At 44.6% G+C, this 27,318-nt stretch overlaps 2 protein-coding genes across 6 annotated transcripts in view; one reads left to right on the forward strand and one right to left on the reverse strand.

The window, feature by feature from the left end:
• wdr24 (WD repeat domain 24) overlaps window positions 1–9,198 on the reverse strand; it is a 31,885-nt gene extending 22,687 nt beyond the window's left edge. The window contains exon 1 of one of the 5 annotated variants that reach the window (XM_033040383.1): window positions 9,143–9,198. The gene's annotated coding sequence lies outside the window, so the exon portion shown is untranslated. Of the gene's footprint in view, window positions 1–8,904; window positions 8,916–9,033 lie in introns of those variants that run through there. The other 4 variants (XM_033040382.1, XM_033040378.1, XM_033040381.1 and 1 more) reach the window with 4 other exon arrangements.
• A 67-nt stretch (window positions 9,199–9,265) lies between these two features.
• On the forward strand, window positions 9,266–22,632 carry LOC116985571 (interferon-inducible GTPase 5-like). Its single transcript, XM_033040384.1, has 2 exons — window positions 9,266–9,362; window positions 21,438–22,632. The coding sequence occupies exon 2, from the start codon at window positions 21,445–21,447 to the stop codon at window positions 22,603–22,605; it is 1,161 nt and encodes a 386-aa protein (XP_032896275.1). The 5' UTR covers window positions 9,266–9,362; window positions 21,438–21,444; the 3' UTR covers window positions 22,606–22,632.
• Window positions 22,633–27,318: the final 4,686 nt, after the last annotated feature.

Raw genomic sequence — 27,318 nt, forward strand, 5'->3', positions numbered from 1 at the left:
AAGATAAATTTCAAAACGACCAAATTCCCAATTGGCAGATATGTCAAATATGACGCTATTGGAATGCCTTCAAAATCTGCTCATTCTTAATTACAACAATGTAAATTACGAATCAGGAGAACTTATATGAGAACAAACAGAGATGTGGCCTCCCATGATTCACCGACATGTACAACAGAGACTTGGCTTAACCCCAGCTCTCAAAACTCAGCCCTCCAGCCCAAGGATTTCTTGATCCTCACATGTACTAGTCAATGTCATACGAAAAAGGGAGAGATGCCGACACCTGCCTCATGGTGAACTCTTTGTGGCGTACTGACGTGGCAGTCTTGTCCTACTCCTGCTTCCCCCAACATGGAACAACTAGAAGTGAAGTGTGTCCCTTCTGCTTCCCAAGAGAATTCATCTCCATCATCAGTCTACATCCCGCCCTAGGCAGACATTCAACTAGCATTTGAGGAACTAAATGCCAGGGATTTCAAGGTTAGCACTTCCAAACAAGCATCAACATGTGCAATCAACATCAGAGGATCGAACACTCTCGAGTACTACTACTTCATTGAGTCATACAGCATGGAAACAGGCCCTTCGGCCAACTTGCCCACACCGACCAACATGTCCCATCTACACTAGTTCCATCTGCCTGCATTTGTCCCATATCCCTCACACACCCACCACCCTTTGTATGAAAATGTTATCCCTCGGATTCCTATTAAATCTTTCCCCCTTCTCCTTAAACCTATGTACTCTAGTTCTCGATTCCCCTATTCTGGGCAAGAGACAATCTCTCCATTCTCTGTCACACTTTGGAAAAAAAACCACCACCTAGCTGTGCCCCTTCTTCCTATGACTGTAGAGTATAGGGAGGTTTCACGGCAGTCGGGTCACGACCCATGACCCGTACTGTTGCTACGCTACGCCAAGTGGAGTACACGCGATGAACTGCAGGTAGGCACTTACCATTGTCTCCAACGTAGCGGGCCCGTTAAAACCCGCTGAAAATGTCAATTTTTGAGCTGTTAATAATTATGGAAATCGAGATAAGCGTGTGAGACATTTAGCCTACTTCAGAATTCCAAAGGTGAGGAGAAATGATGGTAGATAGAAGCGAGAGTGAAGGGACAACAACAGCCAGAGTGCTTAGCGAACATTGGCCATTTGCTCACTGCATTTCATCAACTAAGGCATTAATTGTGTTTTTTCTTGATTCCTTTGGCATCTAAAAAGTTTCAGAAGTGATAAATCTGGCTATACATTTTTTAAATCGCCCATGTTTCTCAAGTGGGTTTTTACATACAAAATGAAAACGCATCTGAAGAAAAATTTACAGCCAGATTTATCACTTCTGAGACTTTTTAGATACCAAAGGAATCAAGAAAAAACACAAATAATGCCTTACTGTTGATGAAATGCAGTGAGCAAACGCGATAATTCCCAATATTTTCAATTCCGATATCTGCACAGCCAATGTTTACCAAGCACTTTAGCTGTTGTAGTCCCTTCAGCTCTCGCTTCTCTTTACCTTCATTTCGCTTCACTTTTGGAATTCTAAAGTTGGGTACATGTCTCTCACACTTACCCCGACTTCCACAATTTTTTCAGCGAAAAAAATCAACATTTTGGCGGTTTTTAACAGGTAGGAAAGTACGCGTTTCTTGCATTAATAACATATACCGGAAGTTACGGATGTCCTCCAGATGGATTGAGCGGCTCCGTGCGTCAAGCCCTATGACCCAGTGACCTTACGTGCAACCCCCCTATAGCTCTGGCAGAGGATTGTACACAGCTGGTCAGTGGAGCAGTGAACTGGGTGATGTTCAAGGACCTGGCAACAGACTTGAACAAATATGCCAGGGCTGTTATTGACTTCATGTGTCGAGGACCATGTTCCTACCAAGATCATCCAAGTGTTGGATGAACTGGAAGATATCCACAATGCAGTGAAGATCAGATGTGTGGTGTTCAAGTCAGGTTATCCAGTCACACAAGAAGTCCAGCTATGACCTCCAGAAGGCCATCACGATTGCAGAGACACTTCTAGACTAAATTAGAGGCTCAGAAAGACACTCGGCAACAATGGTAGGGCTTTCATCGCATTACTTCCTACAATTGAAACTGTGTAGTTTAAGTGGCAGCAACGCATCACTCCCAGACAAGCTCTCTTCAAAAGGGCATACAACAATGTACCTTCATGAGCCCCTACAGCTCACAAGGAGCTTGTGATCTCAGTCTCCAAGATCCTTTCTGATAAAGCACCGTTGGAAAGCATCTAGCCCTGATGGTATCTTGTCCCATTCTCAAGATCTGCCCAGACCCTCTGGCTGGGAATTACATGAACATCATCAACCTACCACTGTCCAAAGACTTCTTCACCTGCTTTAAAAGGCTATACATAATACTGGTGCCCAAAAAGAGTGCCGCCAAGGTGACACGACTCTATGACTATTGACATGCCCTCACGTCCATTGTGATGATGAAGTGTTTCAAGATTTTGGTTATGATGCTATTCAACTCCTGCATTAGTAATACACTGGACCCACTTTGATTCTCCTACCACCGGTTGGCAGCAGATGCAATCTGGCAGGTTCTCCACTCTCTACTGGGCCATGGTCATAAAGCACGGAAACACATCCTTCGCCACAACCCACCCATGCTCACCAAGATGCCCTACCTAAGCTTGTCCCATTTGCCCACGTTTGACTCATCTCCCTCTAAACCCTTTCTATCAACAAACCTGTACAAATGTCTTTTAAATGTTCTTATTGCACCTGCTTCAACTACGTCCTCTGGCAGCTTGTACCATATACCCACCATCCTCTCTATGAAAAAGTTGCCCCTTAGGTTCCTATTAACTCTTTCCCCTCTCACCTTAAATCTATGCCCTCTAGTTCACAATTCCTGTACCCTGGTACTATTTATTCCCCTCATGATTGTTTACACCTCTATAAGCACCTCTCCTATACTCCAAGGAGCATAGTGCTAGTCTTTCCAACCTCTCCCTGTAGCTCAGGCGCTTGAGTATAGTCAACATCCTTGTTAATCTGCACTCTTTCCAGCCTAATGGGATCTTTCCTATGCAGGGTGAGCAAAACTGGCCACAATACGTCAAGTACAACCGAAACATAATGTTTCAACTTCAATACAGGTGCACAACCTTTTATCCGAAATTCCAAATAACGAAAAGCTCCGAATAGCGGACATTTTTTCAGTCCTTGAAGACGTTCACCGAGGGCGGCCCGCAGAGGTGACAGCGGTACCTCCGGTCGGTCCCCATTCATAAAAGAGAAGGCGAGGGTATATTGCGCGGGAGGGTTAATAATTGACAATCTGCTGCTGCCTGCCCGCTGAGTTAAAAAGTTCCCACGGTAGACTCACGATACACAGTGTATCGTGAGTCTTGCGTGGGAACTTTTTAACTCAGCGGGCAGGCAGCAGCAGATTGTCGCTCCCTTCAGTTTCACCCCACCTACACCCCTCTGCTTCCCGGCCATGTGTGTGACCCCTTCCCTCCCCTCTCCAGCTCCCCGCCCATTGCACCGGCGCGGGGGCTTTGCACTGTCTTCATGTCGGCGATGCCAGCAGGTCAGTGCCAGTCACCGGAGACGTCAGGACCAACGGGACACCGACCTCCAGGCCCACTGCAAGCACGGAGATCCCAGAGACCCACAGCCAGCAGCAGCCCAGCCCCGTTCCAACTCCAGAGGAACACGCTCCCCGTAGGGACAGAAGCTGATGGTGTGCAAGGTACGTCTTGTTCTTGGGGTTGCGGATGAGGGGGCGCAGCTCGGGCTGTGACGTCTCCGGCCACCCCCCTGTACAGGAGCTGAGACTGGGAACTGTACCGCCCTTGCAGGTGAGCAGGAGAGTGGGGTTGTTTGCAGTTGCAGAGGGAGGGGGCAAGGGCGGTACAGTTCCCAGTCTCAGCTCCTGTCCAGGGGGGTGGCCGGAGACGTCAGGACCAACGGGACACCGACTGCAAGCACGGAGATCCCAGAGACTCACAGCCAGCAGCAACTCTAGCCCAGCCCCGTTCCAACTCCAGAGGAACCCGGGTTGCGGATGAGGGGGCGCAGCTCGGGCTGTGGACGAACTGCCACTTGTCGCCGTAGCGGCCCATCGGGGAGCGGGTTCCTGTTGGTCCTGACGTCTCCGGCCATCCCTCTGGACAGGAGCTGAGAGACGTCAGGACCACCAGAAGCCGCTCCACGATGGGCCGCTACGGACCCCAAGTGGCAGTTCGCCCACAGCCCGAGCTGCGCCCCCTCATCGGGACACCGACCCCCAGGCCCACTGCAAGCACGGAGATCCCAGATCAGCAACTCCAGCCCAGCCCCACTCCAACTCCAGAGGAACACGCTCCCCGTAGGGGCAGAAGCTGATGGTGTGCAAGGTACGTCTTGTTCTTGGGGTGGCGCAGCTTGGGCTGTGGGCGAACTGCCACTTGTCGCCGTAGCGGCCCATCGGGGAGCGGATTCCTCTGGAGTTGGAGGGACAGGGAGACACAGCGGCTTTTGAGAATGGTGGGCAATCACTTCCAAAGTTCTGCCCACACAGTCAGTACACCTCTCCTACACTTGTCTCCCGCACTAAGATCATCTCGCAGAGAATGATCCCAGCCTAACCCTCCCTATTCTCTCCTATTCTGCAAGAAAAAACTACATTGAAGACTCAAACTCACGATCAACTGCCGGGATCGAGGCGTAAAATCGCGACCTTGCGGATATGAGCCGAGCACTCTACCACTGAGCCAGCCGTTAAAATCTACGCTAAAAATCTTCCATTCCGAAAGCCGAAAAATTCCGAATTACGAAAAGTGTCTGGTCCCAAGGCTTTCGGATAAAAGGTTGTGCACCTGTACTTAATTCCCTGACTGATGAAGGCCTTCTTCACTACCTATGTATCTGTGACACCACTTTCAGGGAACTATATACTCCTAGATCCCTCTCTATAATACTTCCTAGAACCCTACCAGTCACTGTGAAGGTCCTGCCCTCGTGTGACTTAGCTGATCTCCAATCTGAAAAAGCCCCCTCCATCACCACCCTCTGTTTCCTACCACAAGGCCAATTCTGTATCTAGTTAGCTAGCTGTCCTGGATCTTATGCAATCTAACCTTCCAGTGCAGCCTACCAGCAGAATTGTAAAGTCCTTGCTGAAGTCACATAAACTACCCTGGCCTCGTCAATCTTCTTGGTTACTTCTACTACCTAACATTATCAAATTTGTGTGACAATCTCCCACAGACAAAACCATGCTGACTATTCCAAATCAACCTGTCTTTCCACCTTATCGCACAGAATCCTCTCCGGTAACTTTCCTGCCACAGATGTTAGACTTTCCAGTCTATAGTTCCAAAGTTTTTCTTTGCATCCCTTCTCAAACAGAGGCACAATACTAGCCAACCTCCAGTCTTCCAGTTTCCCACTCGTGCCCAACAATGATTTGTCTTTCAGCCAGAACTCTCAGCAGGCATGCACCACCATCATCCCTTCTGAACTCAACGTCAAACTCAGCGAACTGGGTCTCTGATCCTCCCTATGCAACTGGAACCTCAGCTTCCTCATCATTAGACCTCAATCAGTGACACCTCAGGACTGCCTGCCCAGTTCCCTGCTGCACATTCTCTCTATTCCCACTACTGTGGAGCCAGACACAGTTACACTGCCATTTTTTAATTTGCAGATCACTGGACAAATAACAGGTGATTGTCAAAAAGAGTTCAGATGGGAGACTGATAATTTGGTTGAGGGGTGCCGGAACAAAAATCATTATCAAGAAGCGCATTGTTGATTTCAGAAAGGAAAAGCCAAGGACCATGCATCTGTCTTCAGGGGGCAGGACATCAGAGAAGAGAGCCAATGGCTCCAGGTTTCTGTAGGTACAAATTTCTAATGATTTGTCCTGGGCTCAGCAGATTGATGCAAGTACAAAGAAAATTCATCAACACTTCCACTTCCTCATGTTGGCAAACTATTGAACATTCACAAGAGTACAGTGGTGAGCACATTGACTGGTTCCAATTCAGCCTCGTTTAGAAATTTGAATGGTCAAGAACGAAGGTGGCTACCAAAAAGTGGTGGACTTTATCATCAGCAAAGGGATCTACAGGATGCTGTGCCTCAAGAGGAGAGCCAATATCAAAGACCCACACCACCCTGGCCTCACTCCTTTCTCACTGCTACCATCGGGACGAAGGTGCAGGAGCCCGAGAACCATGACCTCCAGGTTCAAAACAGCTTCTTCCCATCAACCATGGGATACTTGAACCACAACTCTACCTCAGCACTGAACCTGTGTGGAATCTGCTCTATTATGGTTGCTATACTCTTTGGCACAATCATTACATGGTTTACTTTAAATAACCGATAGATACTAATTAATTTATTGTATATTTATTTGCTGTTATAGTTGCATCTAATGGGCCTGAAAACAACTTTCATTGCTCCAGTTCATCTCCAGTGCTGATTAGGTATCCAGACTGATAAACATTTTTGAAACATGACATGGATATGCACAGTTCATGCTTCCTCCCACGGGACCGTAATTGTGGAACTCATGTATTAATGACTTCAGCACATGACACAGTGACATTGTTCATACATAAAGAACTGTAAAGACAATCAAACTAAAAAATGTCTGCACATTCCTAACTATGGAGATTTAGATTTCCACTTCAATAGGGATAGCCGAGAAGGCCTGGAATGGTTGAAAAACCAACAGTAAATCAATTGATAAGAGTTGTGATATTCAAGTATAGCTTCATCCAAAATCCAATGTAAAAGTGTGCAGCCTCCCATTTAGTTGGTAGAGGGGGGGGGGGGGGGGGGGGGGGGGGAGGAGGGGGGAGGAGGGGGGAGGAGGGGGGAGGAGGGGGGAGGAGGGGGGAGGAGGGGGAAGGGGGAGATTTTTAAAGTATCTGAGGAGTGACTTTTTTTTACACAATGGGTGATGGGTAATTGGGACAAGCTGCCAGAGGGAGTAGTTGAGGCAGGTACTATCACAATGTTTAAGAGACATTTGGACAGGTGCATGGTGGATAGGATAGGTTTAGAGGGATATGGGCCAAGCATGGGCACATGCGACTCGTGTAGATGGGGCATGTTGGTCGGCATGGAGAAGTTGGGCCAAAGAGCCCGTTTCCATGTTGTATGACTCTATGACCCTACCTCCTTGCCTCAAATACATTAACTGCCAAACTCCCATGAATAAATTAAAAGCATCAAAAAAGCACACTCTTCACTCATGTGGGGCTGTTTTTAATGACACTCGATCTGAATCGAGTGTCATTAAAATGTTTTATCTGAAATAAAAACGGTAGCTAGAGTTAGATAGAGGTATTAGGGGTATGGGGGGGAAGGCTGGAACGGGGGTACTGATTGTGGATGATCAGTCATGATCACATTAAATGGCGGTGCAGCTGGCTCGAAGGGCCGAATGGCCTATTCCTGCACCTATTGTCTATATATCTATGTATAAGATGCTGGAAATACTGGGCAGCTCAGACAGCACCAGATTCTCATCAGGTCTGGTAGTGCATAAAGGTCGATGAGCTGTGGGGTGGGGGCTGGGCGCATGCCATCCGAGGTGTGCAGCGGACCAAGGTGAGCAGCCAACAGGTAGAGAGAGCCTTACGATCGCAGTCTATATCTCTTGTTTTCCTTTCCCCTGACTCCCTGTTTGAAGAAGGGTCTCGACCCGAAACGTCGCCTATTCCTTCTTTCCAGAAATGCTGCCTGACCCACTGAGTTACTCCAGCATTGTTTCTCCTATATATCGGCAAGACCAAGTGCAGGCTCAGCGATCCTTTCGCTGAACACCTCCACTCAGTCCGCCTTGGCTTATGTGATCTGCCGGTTGCTAAACACTTTAACACCCCTCCCGTTCCCATGCTGACCTTTCTGTCCTGGGCCTTCTCCACTGTAAGAGTGAGACCCAACGCAAATTGGATGAGCAGCACCTGATATTTTGATTGGGCAGCTTACAACCCAGCAGTATGAATATTGATTTCTCCAATTTCAAGTAACTCTTGCATCCTCTCTGTCCCTGCCCCCTCCCGAGTTCTCCGACTAGTTTTACTGTCCTTCTGATTAATTTTACTGATTGTATGCCTCCTTGTCACCTTCCTCTCAGCCAACAGTGAACCTGTCTACATTTCCTTATCAACGTCTGCTTTGATCTGTCGTTTTCACATCTTACTCCTCCATACCTCTAGACTCCGTCTCCCTGACTCTGAGTCTGAAGAAGGGTCTCGACCAGAAATGTCACCCATTCCTTCTCTCCAGATGCTGCCCGTCCTGCTGAGTTGCTCCAGCACTGTGTGCCTATCCTCCAGAGATGCTGCCTGTCTCACTGTTACGCCAGCATTTTCAGTCTATCCTCCAGAGATGCTGCCAGACCTGCTGAGTAGCTCCAGCATTTTGAATCTATCCTCCAGAGATGCTGCCCATCCCGCTGAGTTACTCCAGCACAGTGTGTCTATCCTCCAGAGATGCTGCCTGACCCTCTGAGTTATTCCAGCAGTGTGTCTATCCTCCAGAGATGCTGCCCATCCCGCTGAGTTACTCCAGCACAGTGTGTCTATCCTCCAGAGATGCTGCCCATCCCGCTGAGTTACTCCAGCACAGTGTGTCTATCCTCCAGAGATGCTGCCCATCCCGCCGAGTTACGCCAGCATGTTGAACCTATCCTCCAGATATGCTGCCTGACCTGCTGAGTTACTCCAGCATTTTCAGTCTATCCTCGAGATGCTGCCTGACCAGCTGAGTTACTCCAGCATGTGGAGTCTGTCTCACTTGGATGATCAGAGCAGCTCTGCCCGGGTCACGTGAGCACCGCTGGCACCGCCACCCCTCCCCCAGCGAGCAGCCCCACTCCCACCCCCAGCAACGCGTTAAAACACAGAACCTCCAGCCCACAACATCGGGAGATCGAGGCGGCTTCCAACTTTTGTCCCTTTTTGGGATGGGATACTTTCATAATGTCCATCATTGCTGTGGGCAAAGCCCCTCGGCGCCCGCGACCCACGTTGCTCACCTTGACCCACGTTGATTCCGGGCCGGTTTACAATCACCTCCCTTTACTCCCATCGCTGTTTAACTCACAATATTCCCCCCTCTTTCGCTCTCCACATACAAACTCTCACCTTCTCTTCCCCCCGCCATACACCGGAAACTGTCGCGCTGTGGCCTCCGCCGGTGCGCAGCGCCCCGCCCCGCCGCTCCGTTCCGGTCCGGTCCCAACCCGCCCGCCCGCCCTCACTCCGCCCGCCGGCCTTCTCCACAACCGCTCCCTCAGGCCGCGTCCCCGGCTGCGACCACAACACTCACCACCAACAACACCACTACTACGTTATGTCCGAGCAAGTAAGAATGTCAATGTTCTGTTGTCAGTGCATAATTACAATTAAACACTCTTGACTCCTGTATGGCTTTCGAGAATATAACAAGTTGCAATATTTATAGCACGATGACTGAACGCTGCGACGTTTCTCTCTTTTCATTGCAACTCTCCATCCTGCGTTAACCTCCCCACGTGGACTACAACTCCCACAGTAACTAACCCCCCGCGTACGGGGAGGCGGAGGCGGCAACTTCAAACCAAAGATCCTTCATCATCTTCGCTTCAACCCGAGCCCTGCGTCTGGTCGCCATGGAAACCGCGGGCTCTGCTGATCCGATTCCCATGAAGTTTGCAACTTGTGTGGATTTAAGAGCCGCAACAAAACCGCAGATTTATTCCATACGATTACAAAGAGTATTGCACCTCGCCAGCCCAACCCATCGTGGATGCTGAACTCATCACCAACGATCAATGCTCCTCACCGTCGAAGGGATTGGAGAATTGGCAATATTACCCCGCTGTACCAAAAGGGAGCAAGGCAGAAATTTGGAGACTATAGGCCGGTTAGTCTGACTTCGGTGGTTGGTACGGTTTTAGAGTCCATAAAGGATGAGGTTACAGAGTACTTGGAGGTTCACCATATAAAAATAGGCCGAAGTCAGCATGGCTTTGTGGGGGAGGTCTTGCTTGAATAATTTGCTGGAATTCCTTGAAGTATTTAACAGGACAAAGGAGAGTCAGTAGATGTTATTTACTTAAACTTTCAGAAAGCTTTTGATAAGGTGTCACACGTTAGGCTGCTTGGGAAGATGAGAGCCCACGGTATCAAAGAGAAGATACTAGCATGGATATCAGGTTGGCTGGATGGCAGAAGACGGAGTGACAATAAAGGCTGCTTTTTCTGTTTGGTTGCCAGTGACTAGTGGAGTTCTGCAAGGGGCAGTGCTGAGGCCGATACTCTTCACGTTGTATATTAATGATTTGGACGAAGGGATTGAAAGCTTTGTGGCAACGTTTGCGGATGATACGAAAATAGGTGGAGGGGCAGGGAGTGTAGAGAAAGCTGGGACTCTGCAGAAGGACTTGGACAGGTTGAGAGAGTGGGCAGAGAAGTGGCAGATGGTATATTATGTAGCAAAGTGTGGCGCCATGCATTTTGGTAGTAGTAATAAAGGCGTAGACTATTTTTTAAATGGAGTGAGAATCCAGAAATTGGAGGTGCAAAGGAACTTGGAAATGCTGGTGCAGGATTACCAAAAAGTTAATCTGCAAGTCAAATCGGTAGTAAAGAAAGCAAACTCAATGCTAGCATTTATTTCAAAAGGGCTTGTATTCAAGAAGAGGGATGTAATGTTGAGGCTCTATAAGGCACAGGTAAGGCCGCATTTGGAATATTGTGAGCAATTTTGGGCAGCATATCTGAGGAAGGATGTGCTGGCTCTGTAGAGGGTCCAGAGGAGGCTTACAAGAATGATCCCAGGAATGAGTAGGTTAACCTATGCTGAGCATTTGTCGGCACTGGGCCTGTACTTGCTGGAGTTTAGAAGAATGAGGGGGGACCTCATTGAAACATATAGAATAGTGAAAGGCTTGGATAGAGTGGATGTGGAGAGGATGTTATCACTAGTGGAGGAGTCTAGGACTAGAGGTCATAGCCTCAGAATTAAAGGACGTTCCTTTAGGAAGGAGATGTGGAGAAATTTCTTTAGTCAGAGGGTGGTGAATCTGTGGAATTCTTTGCCACAGAAGGCTGTGGAGGCCGTCAGTTGATATTTTTAAGGCAGAGATAGAAAGATTCTTGATTAGTACAGTTGTCAGAGGCTATGGGAGGAAGGCAGGAGAATGGGGTTAGGTGGGAGAGATAGATCAGTGATGATTGAATGGCAGAGTAGACTTGATGGGCTGAATGGCCTAATTCTACTCCTATTCCTTCTGACCTTATGATCTACAGGACGCACTACCTCAAAAAACCAACAGCATCATCCAAAACCCGCTGGACCCTAGCCACTAAAGATAGACACTAAATGCTGGAAAACTCAGCGGGACAGGCAGCAACTCTGGATAGACGGAATTGGATGATGTTTCAGATTGATACCCTTTTTCAGAGACTCTGTCTGAAGTAGGGTCTCTACCTGAAACATCACCCATTCCTTTTATTCAGAGATGCTGCCTGCCCCGCTGTGTTACTCCAGCATTTTGTGTCTCTCTTTGGTGTAAACCAGTATCTGCAGACCCGAACCACTCTTTCATTTCACTCCACCATTGGGAAGAAGGTATAGGAGCCTGAATACCGCGACTTCCAGGTTCAAATAAAGCATCTTCCCAACATCCATCAAGCTCCTGAATACTACAGAACACTAACCCACAAATTGTAAACTGCGTGGTTGCACTAATGACATTGGGCTTCCTTTGAAAGAGTATTGAGGTTATTAATTTCTTGAATTTTGTTGATTATATATTATGCATGTTTATTGTGTTACAGGTATGTTATGCTGGAGCAAGTAAGAATTTAATTGTTCAGTTGTCAGTACATATTACAATTAAACACTCTTGACTCCTGCATTAATGGCTTTCGAGAATATAACAAGTTGCAATATACCACTTTTACTAACCAAACGAGGCATTAAAACTGGTGACTGAACAGCGCAAACAAAATGTCACTCCAGGCCCCTGAGCTCAGTTGTAGAGAAGGCTTCTACATTAACTGAAAATACTGCCAATGAGATCCATCTCTATGTTTTAGCAATCTATGATCCACGGCAGTAAAGGTTTACAAATTCTTAACATTATGAATATTGGGACATCAAGATACAGCTGGTGAGACCATACTTGGAGCTGTGTGTACAGTTCTGATCATCCAGCTATAGGAAGGATGGCATTAAGTTACAAAAGGTGGAGAAGGGATTGACAGATGTTGTTGGGACTTGCAAGCTTGAGCTGTAGGGAGAGGCTGGGACTTTTGTTTAGTTTAGGGATACTGCATGGAAACAGGCCCTTCGGCCTACTGAGTCCGCACCGACCAGTGATAACGCATACACTAGTTCTATCCTTCACAGAGGCACAATTTACAGAACCCAATTAGCCTACAAACATACGTGTCTTTGGAATGTGGAAGAGAACTGCAGCACCAGGAGAAAACTTACACGGTCACAGGGGAAACGTACAAAACTCCACACAGGCAGCACCCGTAGTCGAGATTGAACCTGGGTCTCTGGCGTGTAGGGCAGCAACTCTACCACTGCACATCTGTGCCACCTCTTTCTTTGGACGTACGAAGCTGAGGGCTGACCTATAGCCCTCAGGCTAATCTTCTATTGAAGTATAGAAAATCATGAGGGGAGTGATGAAGTGAATGCTCGTGATCTTTTTCCCAGACTTGGTTTTCTCCTTTGTGTTACTCACAAGTAAGACCCCTGCTTGCATGTAGTTGAAATGATTGGTGGACAACAACACACTTCTTCCCCTTCACAATGTTATAAACAATGATCAAATTATTCCGCAATCAAAGAGCTTTCTGAAGAAAGGAGAAAGAACACATTGTCTAACTGGGTAACCATGGTGTTTTAACCATGGACTCATAATTGAGGCCATCAAATGCACTCCTCTCAGATCTCCAATGCCTGCCTTCACGTGAAGACATGAAAACTTAACACTATTCTTTCTGTGATCTAACTAAAGATAAAATACTTTTGTTTGAATGTGGCTTGTCCAGTGTATACAATTTACTAAATTATCTGCAACTTCATAAAACTTTAGAGAGTGATGCCTTGAAACATCAAACTCTTTTGCCACTAGATTTAATGCTGCTCCCTTTGGTGTATGTATTTAGCACTTGATTTGTCTATTTGATTTGCACTGGTCATGTTTAAGTTATCTAAATGTGGCCTTGTTGCTCCATCATATCAAAATCCATTTGGATTAGTGTTGATTCTTTACAGTCCTAACATTTATACATATCTTGACCCTTAACAGCATTGATTTACAGAGTGATCTTCGAGGTCAAATCCATATCTCCCAGAAAGTGGGAACACATGTAGATAGGTTGATAAAGAAGACATACTTCAGTCAGGCAGCATTTGCAGTATGGCGAGCAGTTCTGGTCGCCCCATTACAGGAAGGGTGTGGATGCTCTGGAAAGGGTGCAGAGGAGGTTTACCAGAATGGTGCCTGGATTAGGTGGTATTAACTGCAGGGAAAGGTTGGACAGACTTAGATTGTTTTCTCTGAGACACCAGAGGTAGTGAGAAGACTTGTTCGAAGTATATAACATAATGAGAGGCATAGATGAGGTAGATAGCTTTAAAATGAGATGGACAAAGGGCATGTCTTTTACACAGAGGGTGGTGAGTGCCTGGAATGCGCTGCCAGGGGTGGTGGCTGAAGCAGATATGTTAGTGGCATTTAAAATACTTTTGGATAGGCATTGAAGGGATATTGGTTATGTGCAGGTAGATTAGTGATGGTCTTGGCATCATGTTCAGCACAGATATTGTGGGCTTAAAGGCCTGTTCTTGTGCTGTACTGTTCTAAGTTATATTTCTTGGTATCATGTTCCAATTTGACGATCATTTCCCTTATACTTGAATGTTCATGAAAATGTTAAATTTTCTCTAAAGGAGAACACATTAATTCCCTTCTGCAATGGCACTCTCTGGCTGTACCCGCGGCACAGTGCACTGTAGCGATTTACCTGGATATGTTTGATACTATCTTCCACACCCAATCTCCAGAAGTGAGAGTGGCCAGGGCTAGGGATTACTGCGGAAATAGGAAGTGATAATATCATATGGGGATTATAAACTAGGTGTGAGAATTTTGAAATCAGGGCATTGAGAAACAAAATTCAAAATTACCTCTTGCATCAACTATGCATTGGGGTGGAAGATTGCAACCTTCACGTGGTCCGCCCTGTTTCGACTAATGCAATCAACTCGACGTGCACAAACGGAAGATCAAATAGAACAAGTTGTCCAACAACTTTAGGCTGTGCACGCCACACGAAAGAAGAAGAAGAACTATGCATGAAGTAAGACGTTGCTTTGAAGTCTGTATACCATAAAAATGGAACATGTATTTATTCTAACACAGAAGCACGTTACGTTCTAGAAAGTTTGTTCACATACAGTGCCTAACTTTCAAAGGGCCAATGTATTTCCCAGAGGGTGTGACCTTGAAGAGACAGGCGACTTTAAACACACTGATAGCATGTGTGGTACAACAATAGAGCTGGAATGTCCAGTGACTGAGGCAGCAACCGTGGAGGTCGATGGTCCTTTATCAGAACTGGAAAAGTGAGAAAACAAGTGAGTTTTAAGTAGAACACAAAGTTCTACAGTTCCGTCAGTCTGTCTTAAATTGCAGAAAAGGCTGGATGGAGAAAATAAAAGGAATATCTGTGACAGGGTGGAGAACAAGTGCTGGAGTAACGTCAGACAGCATCTTTGGACAACGTGGATAGATAATGTTTTAGGTCGGGACTTACCTTTGTTCAAAAGAAGGATCCCGACACGAAACATCACCTATCCATGCTCTCCACGGATGCTGCCTGACTCACTGAGTTATTCCAGCGCTTTGTGTCCTTTTGTGTAAACCAGCATCTGCAATTCCTTATTTTTATATGGAGACTTTAAGGTTGTTTAGATGTCACAATACAGTCAGAGATGCCTAGTTAAGAGATAGGTCAGTGGATCACTGTTGTTGTTACCGCTTTGGACAGCAAGTCTTCACCATTGGTATACAAAAATGCTGGAGAAACTCAGCGGGTGCAGCAGCATCTATGGAGCGAAGGAGATAGGCAACGTTTCGTCCCGAAACGTTGCCTATCTCCTTCGCTCCATAGATGCTGCTGCACCCGCGGAGTTTCTCCAGCATTTTTGTGCATCTTCGATTTTCCAGCATCTGCAGTTCCTTCTTAAAGCCTTCACCATTGGACGGGTATGGTCTGAGATCCCAGGATGTAACCCCCACAGTGGTGCTAATAATAATGCTAACTTGCTGTGATAGCAGTCACTATATTTTGCACTTTCTCAACATGCACTGAGCCCGATTGCCATCAATGTTATTTCTGCGGCCGTCTATTATTGATACGGCTTCCTTCTGGCCTCAGATGTCTGTCTTGCTTCTGACCTCTCAGTCTTGTCGCTGCAACCCATTGCGGTAGAAGATCGCACATCTTGGAGCTGGTCGGGAGAATCGTGCGGAGGACGACAGTAGCGTGGTAACAATGACCGTTATGAGACTATTAGCATCTGCATTTGGGGATATGGAGAATGTTGAATGTTAGTTCTAACCTGCAGCGCTCTCTCTCTGCAGGCTGAGCCCGCCTGTCAGTAATAAATAATGCCGGGTAGGAGACTCCTCGCGTTGCTGCGGGGGTCATAATTACTAAATTCGCACAGATTTCAATCTTAGCAGCATCTAAATAGTTTTCGCTGGCGCGACCTTGTGCACTAATTGCAAACGGCCCTTGATTGAGACCAACCGCATACCGGTGAAAAGATTGTGCGAGAGACTACTGCATTAAGAATCGGTGGGACAGAGAGAAAGAGAAGGACGGTCGGAGTGCCTTCATTTGCGACATAATCCGTGAATATTATAGGAGAGGAATTAAATCACAGATAAAACTACGGTTTCAAATGGACTCCGTTGAAACTAATATTTCACGGTTAAATGCTTGCTGCAAGCGCCGTCTCTGAAATCAACTCATCACCTTGTGGTTAATGAACTGCAGGGCAAGGTATCAATAACTGGGTAGACGAGGCGCGCTTTTACATTCTATATCTCATTTCCATTAGCCTCGCTTCAAGTAAAAGGTAAAAACTCTCATTGTAAATCTGTAGTCATTTAATTGCTCAAATTCTTGGAAATTGAAAACGAGTGTACAATTAAACAGAAGTTGAAATTGAATTGAGAAGATAAGTATGCAGTATTAAATATTAAAAGTCACCTGTCACTCTTCAGCCCATTTGCAACTCATTTGATCATTTTGGGTGATCCCTCCTGGACTGCTGCAACTTGTGGATTATTGCAATATTCATTAAGTTGTGGTATTCAGGTTGATTGAGCAATGCTCCAACAATGAGACACCCTGCTTCCATCATCTCACCCTAAATCTGATGCTAATTCATCCAGTCACTATTCATTATTTTCCAAAGATAGACAAAAAAAGCTGGAGTAACTCAGCGGGTCAGGCGGCAACTTTGGAGAAAAGGAATAGGTGACGTTTTGGGTCAAGACCCTTCTTCAGACTTTAAAAGGGTCTCGACCTGAAACGTCACCTATTCCTTCGCTCCAGAGATGCTGCCTGTCCCGCTGAGTTACTCCAGAATTTTGTGTCTATCTTCGGGGTAAACCAGCATCTGTAGTTCCTTCCAACACGTTCATTATTTCCAACTCATTGGGCAATTCTTTAACCATTTCCCGGATAAATACTGGGTCTTCGTGGTTTTGAGTTCGCCTTATGATTTTTTTAACCTGTTTTTGGAAGTTTAGGTGTACAATAGATCAGTCTGAAGAAAGGTCCCGGCGCGAAACTTCATTTGTCCAATTCCCTTCACCAGTGCTGCCTAACCCGTTGAGTTCCTCCAGCAGTCTGTTTTTTTGCTCAAGATTTTAGCATCTGCAGTCCCTCGGGTCTCTTCTTTAATACAAGCCATCTATAAACACTTCCTCAAAAATAACGAGGTTGTTCAGCGATTATTTACCCTTTCCAAATTAAGTCTGAATGCTAGGTTATTATTTGTACAGATGATCCTCCGATTTACTTGTAATAATCCATTTCTATTATTTAAGATAACAAAGTCACAGCAGTGCTATGTCATTGTTTGTATCTGTTTTGTCATCATTTCTGAAAATGTGCACTTTCCAGTGTATATGATCCTGTTAATATATAGAGTCAGGTGGGGTGTCAAAGGACTGGAAAATAGCAAATGTTACTCCGCTGTTCAAGAACGGAGCAAAGCAAAAGAGGGGAAACTATAGGCTGGTTAACCTGACTTCAGTGGTTGGTAAGATTTTAGAGTCCATTAAAAAGGACAAGATTTCCAAGTGCTTAGAAGCACATGATGAAACAGGTTGAAGTCAGGTTTTGTGAAGGGGAGATCTTGCCTGACGAATCTGTTGCAATTATTTGAGGAAATAAATAGCAGGACAGACAAAGGAGAGTCAGTGGGCGTTGTTTGTCTGGATTTTCTGAAGGCCTGTAATCGGGTGCCACACTTGAGGCTGTTAAAGATGAGAGCCCATAGCATTTGAGGGAAGATACTAGCATAGATAGAAGGTTGGCTGAATGGCAGAAGGCAAAGTGTGGGAATAAAGGGGGCTTTTTCTAGTTGTCTGCTGAAGATGACTGGTGTTCCACAGGGGTCGGTGCTGGGGCCGCAACTCTTCACATTGTATATTAATGGTTAGGATGAGGGAATTGAAGGCTTTGTGGTCAGGTTTGCAGATGATACAAAGATATGTGGAGGGGCAGGTAGTGTAGAGGAAGCAGGGAGTCCACAGAAGGATTTGGACAGGTTGGGAGAGTGGGCAAAGAAGTAACAGACAGAATGGAGCATAGCAACGTGTGCAGTCATGCATTTTGATAGTAGGAATAAAGGTGTGGACTATTTTCTAAATGGGGAGAGGATTAATAAATCAGAGCTGCAAAGGGACTTGGGAGTGGTAGTGCAGGATTCCTTACAGGTTAATTTGCAAGGTAGACACAAAATGCTGGAGTAAATCAGCGGGTCAGGCAGCATCTCTGGAGCAAAGGAATGGGTGACGTTTCTGGTCGAGAGCCTTCTTCAGACTGATGTCAGGGGCCATCTGAAGTTGGAGAAGTCAATGTTCATACCACTGAAGCTAGCCAAGCGAAATATGAGGTGCTGTTCCTCCAATTTGCTCTGGGCCTCACTCTGACAATGGAGGAGGCCCAGGACAGAAAGGTCAGATTGGGAATGAGGGGGGGGGGGGGGGGTTGAAGTGCTGAGCCACTGGGAGATCAGGTAGGTTTAGACGGACTGAGCAGAGGTGTTCAGCGAAACGATCGCCGAGCTTGCGCTTGGTCTCGCCGATGTACAGAAGTTGACACCTGGAACAGCGGATACAGTAGATGAGGTTGGAGGAGGTACAAGTGAACCTCTGCCTCACCTGGAGAGGAGAGGGCAATCCTAGAGGATTTCTTATGAAGGATCACAAACCTGAAATGTTAATCATGTTTTTCTCAGCACAGCTGCTGTTTCATCTGCTCTTTCCAATATCTTGTTACAGCAGAAGTGCAAATAGTTCATTCCCATTTTTTATCTTTGGTCTGGCATTCCACAAGGTTTCTGCATAAAATGGAAGCAAATATTTGAATTCAGCAAACGTAAAAAAATATTGAATTAGGTGAAATCAACATGCAGAGGTAGTATAATTGAAATTTTGTTTGGAGATACAGCATGGAAAAAGGCCCTTCGGCCCACCGAGTCCATGCCAACCAGCGATTCCCATACACTAACACTGTCCTACACAATAGGGACAATTTGCAGTTTTTACCAAAGCCAATTAACCTACAAACCTGTATGTTTTTGGAGTGTGGGAGGAAACCGGAGCAGCCGAAGAAACCACATGTGGTCACAGGGAGAACGTACAAACTCCATACAGACAGCACCCGTAGTCAGGATGGAACCCAGATCTCTGGCGGTGTAAGGCAGCAACTCTACCGCCGCCCTATGTTGCCATTGTGAGAGTTGTGCAGGTATGAGGGGTTGAGCAGAGGGGTCAAGGGGTGACAGGGAAGAGTGGAGGGGAAAGTTTACCCAGAGTATGAAAGTGACAGGACAATTTGAAAAGGTGATTAAGAAAGTGCAGGGGTCACCATGATTGGAAAACAAAGATGCTTCGCATTGAACAACAGAGAATATGAATCACTATTAGCTCTATTCTAGAGAATTGTGTACAATTCTGGGCGCTACACTTTAGGAATAATCTCATGGTTCTGGAGAGATTAGAGATGAAGTTTGCCAAATTGTTGCCACAGTTGAAGAAGTTTGATAATGTGGAGTTTGTAAAAGACGTGAACGTTCAGTTTAAAGCAGGGAATATTATAGAGATATCTAAAAAAATTGTCAGAATTGTGGGACATTTTGGTTGAGCAAGCAAAATTTTAATCTGGGAGATGGATCCATAAACAGAGAGTAGAAACTTGCTGAGTCCGGAGAGCATTGGCTGCAAAGATGACAGGAGCAACTGCCAAGGAAGCTTTTGAAGGCAACTGAGTGGCACTATTTTGGAAGTTATTTAGGAAAAATGGAGTATAGAACTAGCCTGTGCAGATCTTCAAAGAGCTGGCACGTGTGGCCTCCTCTGCTGCACTGTTCTATGAATTATAGGATGGAAAACAAATTGACTCGACACTTGGTCTTCCAATCCAGCAAATTTCTGCATTAATTGCATTATTGTTGCACTAAGAACATGGATTCTGAACTCTACTCATTTATTGAGTTTAGTTTAGTCATGTGTACCAAGGTACAGTGAAAAGCTTTTGTTGCGTGCCAACTAGTCAGCAGCAAGACAATACATGATTACAATCGAGCCATCCACAGTGTACAGATACATGATAAAGGGAAGAACATGAATAATGTTTAGTGCAAGATAAAGTCCAGTAAATCCGATCAAAGATATAGTCTGAGGGTCTCCATTGAGGTAAATAGTAGCTCAGATCTGCTCTCTAGTGTTGGTAGGATGGTTCCGTTGCCTGATAACAGCGGGGAAGAAACTGTCCCTGAATCTGGAGGTGTGCATTTTCACACTTTTATACCTTTCGCCCGATGGGAGAGGGGAGAAGAGGGAGTGACCAGGGTGTGAATCGTCCTTGGTTATGTTGCTGGCCTTGCAGAGGCAATGTGAGGTGCAAATTGAGTCAATGGAAGGGAGGTTGGTTTGGGTGATGGTCTGGGCTGTGCACAATTCTCGACAATTTCTTGCGGACTTGGATGGAGCTGTTCCCAAACCATGTGATGCATCTCAATAAAATGCTCTCTGTGGTGCATCTGTAGATGTTGGCGAGAGTTGTTGGGGACATGCCGAACCTCCTAAGCCTTCTTAGGAATTGTTTGTGTTGGTGTGCTTTCTTGGCTATTGCTTCAACATGGATGATCCAGGGCAAGTTGTTGGTGATATTTACTCCTAGGAATTTGCAGCTTTCAACCATCAACTGGGGTGTGTGTACAACATGGCTGCACAGTCGTGGATGTACAAGGAGTACAGAGGTGGGCTGGGAACGCAGCCTTGTGGAGCACCAGTGTTGAGGAATATCGTGGAGGATGATTTGTCCCTTATCCTCACTGATTGGGGTCTGATGGTCGAGGATCCCGTTGCAGATTTATACTTGGCCTCTTTCAATAGTTGTTTCGATATAACGTAATATAATGCTGAATAGCAAAATAGATAATACATCAGAGACGTTTTAACAATTTAAATCCATACACATTAACTTTCCATATTTCCTTGCAATGTAAAAAGTTATTGCAGCACTTCAAGAATATGCTGCCTCATGAAGCAGGTTGTTAGGTTAAACTCCCCACTGGAAATTGCCTGTAATCTCTCCAGAGCCTTGAGATAATTCCTAAAATGCAGCGTTTAGAATTGCGCACGTTATTTTTTTCCTCTAATTTTCTCCTAACTTACTCTCTCCACATTCCCATCAACAATCCCAGATTTTACCGCTCACTAAGGACAATTTACAGCAGCCATTTCACCTACTGACCTGCATGTCACTGGGACATGGAAGAAACCTAAGGACCTGGCTGAATCCATATCATCACGTGAAGAATGTCAAATTCCACACAGCCATCATTGGAAAATAGCACAGAACTAGGGTTGCTGAGACAGTACTCTGTCAGCCACACCACTGTGTGGTGGAGTGTATGTTATTTACAGTAGCAATATCCTCAAGATCCATTTAAGAGTCAGTAGAATGGTTTAAGAAAGATCCCGACCCGAAACGTCACCCATCATTTTTTTCCTGAAATGCTCCCTGATCCGCTGAGTTACCCAACACTTTGTGTCTATCTTCGGATGGTTTAAGAAATTGAATCTGTTGTGCGGTATGTAAATATCTCTTCTTTTTCCAGGGATTGCATGATTCCATCATCTGAATTCTTCAATATGGAAGAACTTGAACGACTAAAAAACAATTACAACGATGGCGGACTGGAAGCAGTAATACCAGAGATCAAGAATAAATTAGATGACCTGAGTAATGCACAACATAATATCGCAGTTATAGGTGAAAAGTGTGCAGGCAAATCTACCTTTATTGCTGCAATAATAGGCTTTGAGATAAATGAGGAGGAAAAGGTTGATAATGAGGAAACTAATGAGCCTATTGTACATCCCCATCCGATTCTGCCTCATGTTCGTTTTGCAGAACTTCCAGCAATAGATTCTGAACTACTGTCGAGTGAGTACCTAAAAATGGTAAATATTGAGAGATATGATTTGTTCATCGTCATGTCAGAATGCCAATTTAAAGGAAAGGAGGGGGCAGTTGCCAAAGCAGTGCAACAAGAGGGTAAACAACTGTACTTTGTTCAGTCCAAAGTTGACAATGACCTCCCTCCGCTGGAAATGGACGGTGCAGCTTTGAACAAAGAACTGGAGAAGATCAGGAAGGACTGTGTTACCACCTTGGAAGAGGTGGGAGTTACGTCACCAGCAGTTTTTCTGATTTCCTGCTTTCACCAGGATGATTATGATTTCCCCGCTCTAAAGGGCATCTTCGCAAATGACCCGTGTAGCGTTAAGAAGATTGCTTTCTTGCTGTCACTCCCAAACGTGACTTCAAACGTAATAGAAGAGAAGAGAAGAATGTTGGAGAAAAAAATATGGATGACTGCAGCGCTTGCAGGGGCAGTGGGAGCCGTGCCAGTTCCTGGCATGTCCTTTGCCACTGGGATTGGACTGGTGGTCGCGGGGTTGGTGTACCTCTGGCACCATCGCGATCTCCGTGACAAGTGCCTGCAAAGACTGGCGGATGCCAGTGGTAAACCCTTGGCACTGTTGAAAACCGAAATTCAATCTCCAGGTAAAATATCCCGGGCACTTATCAAAATAGCGCTAGGTGTTACCGCTGTTGTTTGCACAATAGCCGAGTTCAAGTTTGTCTTCACACCATTGATTATTTCTGTTTTTGGAGCTATTTCTTCTTTTTGTTTCACAGCCTTGTTATTAAAGGATTCACTGAACGAGCAAGTGAATACCGCTCAATTAGCAGTGAAAACTGCTTTTGAAAGTGATTGAAGCATGTTCCAGATTATTTAACTGACAGCACTGCATCACCCATTGATTTGGATGAAGGGCAGAGGGATTACTCGGTGCAAACAGTCTATCATACCGCAAACAAGTTTACTGAGTTACTTAGAAAAGACTACTTAAAGGAAAATCAAATACAGAAACTATAGCAACTTCTCCAAAGACACATAGAGTGATTTCTTTAGAAATATGCAGTGATTCAAGAATTCTTATATATCAATTATGTACACGCATCATGCTGAGTCTTTCACGGTAGTGTTAGGTAGAGGAATTGCCGAATCATTCCTACCCAGCTCAGACTTTGTCTGAGGGAATGGAGCGGCTGGGCTTGTATACTCTGGAGTTTAGAAGGAAGAGAGGGGATCTTCTTGAAACATATAAGATTATTAAAGGTCTGGACACGCTAGAGGCAGGAAACATGTTCCCGATGTTGGGGGAGTCCAGAACCAGGGGCCACAGTCTAAGAATAAGGAGTAAGCCTTTTAGAACGGAGACGAGGAAACACTTTTTCACAAAGAGAGTTGTGAGACTGTGGAATTCTCTGCCTCAGAGGGCAGTGGAGGCCGATTCTCTGGATACTTTCAAGAGAGAGCTAGAAAGGGCTCTTAAAGATAGCGGAGTCAGGGGATATGGGGAGAAGGCAGGAACGGGGTACTGATTGGGGATAATCAGCCATGAGCACATTGAATGACGGTGCTGGCTCGAAGGGCCAAATGGCCTACTCCTGCACCTATTGTACTCACTCACTACCTACATAGCCCTATACCTTCCTCCCTCAAATTTTAGATTCATTAAAATCAAAACACTAGCACTTGTATGACAACATTCATGACCTCTAGATGTCCCAAAGCACTCTATGGCCAAATAAATAATCATGTATCTTTGCACTGTAGCCATCATAAGAAACATACAAGCCAATTTATACGTATTAAGAGCACTTAAACCTAATTGAAAGAAAGCGATATATGTACATGCGTTAGTTCTGGAGTTTATCATTGGGTTAATGCCATTGACTGCTCCTTGTTCATTAATTTCATAATCTCGTAAAGAGATGAGACAGTATCGAAGATTGACATGGAAGATTGGCAAGTGTTTCTAATCACAATTGGCATATGCATCTGAGAAGCAGATTTAAGTATCATCTTGCTGGACTTACCAATAGATGCTGGCTGAGTTTTTGGCCTTGAGTTACAACATGGTGGAAGGGAACCAAGAGGAACAAGACAGCAACAAATGTGAATCTAATTTTATTTAATAACTACTTAAAAGCATCCAAATAAATTCAGTGAAATCTACCGGTCAATACCTAGGATATAAATTGCCATGACCGTTGCATGCATTTTGCCCATAAGATCTATTTTAAGTTCAAACTCTTTGATGCCAGTTTTTTTATTTTGGGTACCATATACAGCTTCAAAGACTCAACTGTTTGTATCCATAAATGTGTATTCCAAATCACTATTTTCAGTTTACATTCAGTACATTTTCAAGATGAAGAATGAAAGTTGTGGAACATTTCAGAACCTTTGTCACCACCCACACAAGAGTCTATTCCAGGAATGCAATTCTTCCTTAAATACTTCCCGAGTGTTCACTTGAATTGTCTGAAAATCTATTAGTTCCAATTTGGTGTAAAATGTGACAATGTGCATGAGGGGGAAGGGGATGATTATGAACCTGGTATATTTTACATCTCGTGATCTTCATTTCCATTACATTCAAAATGTGTTCTTGATTGATATCAATCCTGAAACTGGCTTTTGAAAAAAAAAATCACCTGGTAATTAATAAGAAGATGTCTACAGTATCATTGCCCATCATATAATGTAGGAAACTGGGAGCAGAAATAGCCCATCGGGCACTTCAGGTCTGCTCCACCATTTAACATGATCTCTGCTCGCCTCAATGCCTCTTGTGTGTCATTTCTCCATGCTCATCAAGTCCATGCTCTATCAAATATTTATGCTCCTCTACTTCTAATGATCTAACTTCCAGCACCCGCTGGAGATTTGCCACCAGAGGGCATTTGTACAGCACACGATAAATGCATGTATTGTGCAGGATAATCTATCTAAGTCTCATTCTGCCCTTTGCTTTTATTAACCGTTATTGCTGGAGTTGTACAGATATTATGTTGTAGGATGAGGTGCCAAATAGATTAATCTGATGCTTCACCACCACAAAGCCATACACCGGATGAACCACCAGAGACTATATAGATGTTGCGCTGCTTGAAGGCTTTAACCACTCTCTTTACTGGATTACTAGTGACCATAGAGTGATATAGAGTTGAATGTACAATAAGTAATATTTTAATAAACCTTGTAACTTCAGCCAGATGTATTGTGATTTTATCTGTGTCAAATTATTGTTGCTACATTTAGAAGTTGTATTGATGGGAAATATTAAACAGGCCCTGCCAATGCAATGAGCACAAAAGTGATCTGAGGTCTTGAGATAAGAAAACAATCTTTGCAAATGTACAAAGCCATATAAGCTATAACATTGAAGTTCAAAGATGCTTAGAGGGAGAAATGAAAGAATAGACATCAGATGGAGTGGACAATACAAGATAAGTGGCCGGTCATTTAAAATAGAAGTGCATAGAAATGTATTTTTGCAGAGCGTGGTGAACCTCTGGATTTATTTTCTCCAGAAGATTGTGGAGGCTACTTTAGTTTAGTTTTGTTTGGAGATAACGCGGGGAAACAGGCCGTTCGGCCCAACGAGTCTGCGCCGACCAGCATCCCCACACATTAAGACTATCCTGTAGCAATGTTACAAAATTTTGAGATTTTAAAAATCAAGTCTGTAATTTATCCCATCAGATAAAGCATGAAAAGAAGTTTAATTTGACACCTAATTCACTTTCATATCTTCAGTATTAAAAAAGTTATGGCCATTTTCATACTCGGAAATTAGCATTGCTTTTCCATTGACTTAACTCAAAAGCTGTGATCGAGGACAGTCAAAAGCCCATAACTTTCTTAAAAATTAAGAGAACTGAAAGACATTTTCAGTTATTGTAGATTGAAGCATTCTGAAAAAAATATGAAACAATCTTACTTGGATGACTTGAAATTAAAGCATATAATTAGTTAGTTATCTAATTGTAGCTAATTACAAAATTCAATTACTAGCTCTAAACATCTATTTAACATTTTAAAATAGCCTAAGTGTCCAAATAACATTTACACAAAGAATTCACAATATAACATAATTTTTCAATCTCATTGTCATGGATTTATAGGCCAAATGGAAGGAATTTATTGTTTAATTCCTGTAAATTAATGGCCATTTAAATCATCTTGCGAGTGGGTTTTTCTGGAACGTAATCATTTGGAACGTTGCGGTTGCGGTGAATTTAAACCCCATATCGGCAGGAAAAATACAGCCGGTTCGTATGGGGGGAAAAAAATCACCGTTTCGCAACGTAAAATGTGAATTAAAGGCATCTTAAGGAGCACTTTTATTCATAAAATAAACGGCTTTCCTTTACCTGTCCCGTACATGAAATCCATCCCCGTTGACGGCTTTAGAAGCTGATTTTAAAATTACTCCAGCACTGAACTTGTCGGCCTATTTAAAAAAAAAAAAATACACAGAAGGCCGTCGGAACAATTCTTCAGCAAAAGCTTGCACTCCAACCAAATATAATCGAGGACAAGGTAGGAAAAAAAATGTGTTTTAACCCCGCCCCCCCCCCCCCCCCCCCCCCCCCCTTCAAAGGTGCAAAAATCGCGCACACGGCCAGTGGCAGAACTGCAGCGCCTTTGAACATAAGTATTGTAACATACATATATCCTGCAGACACTAGGGACAATTTACACATACACCAAGCCAATTAACCTACAAACCTGTACGTCTTTGGAGTGTGGGAGGAAACCAGAAGATCTCGGAGAAAACCCACGCGTTCACGGGGAGAACGTACAAACCGCTTACAGACAGCACCCATTGTCGGGATCGAAACCGGGTCTCCTGCGCTGCAAGCGCTGTAAGGCAGCAACTTGATTTTACTAAACCAGCTATGCCACCGTGCCGCCCTGATTCATGAGAAGTATTTCAGGTAGAGGTTTAATATTTGTTTTGAAAGTGGGGAATTGAAGACTGGAGGGAACTGACACAGAAGAGGAGTTGATGCCAAGGGTAGATCAGCCAGTTGGGGTAGCTTGTATAAGAAGTTCTATTCTCAAAATAAGTGATTGGTATTCAGGACAGTGATGAAAAGAATTCTCTTCACCCAGTTGGTTGTGAACTTTGGCATTCTCTACATAGAGGAACCATGGAATCTCGGTTGCTGAGTACATTCATGGCAGAAATCAACAGATTATTCAATTTCAAGGGAATGTCAGGATATGGGGTTAGTACAGAAAACTAGCACTGAGGTTAAAGATCTGCTGTGAGTTTACTGATTGAGGAACTGTTGCAAAGGGCGAAATATTCCACTGTCTCTTATGTTTTTGTACTCAAGTGAAACATTTCAAGAAGGAGATTGACAGATCCTGTTGGATCATCAAGAGATTTGAACCAATGGTAAATAAATGCAGTGAATTTGTTGATGCAATGGATTAACCAGAGGGGCCTATTCATGTTGCTAATCTAAGATTTTATGATAGTTGATATTTGAACTGATAGTCAATTGTTATGAGTAAGTAGAATTATTTTACAGTGGTTTATTTCCTCCTCTTAGTTTTGCTAAAC

Source organism: Amblyraja radiata, chromosome 22 (genome assembly GCF_010909765.2).
Source record: "Amblyraja radiata isolate CabotCenter1 chromosome 22, sAmbRad1.1.pri, whole genome shotgun sequence".
Lineage (NCBI taxonomy): Eukaryota > Metazoa > Chordata > Chondrichthyes > Rajiformes > Rajidae > Amblyraja > Amblyraja radiata.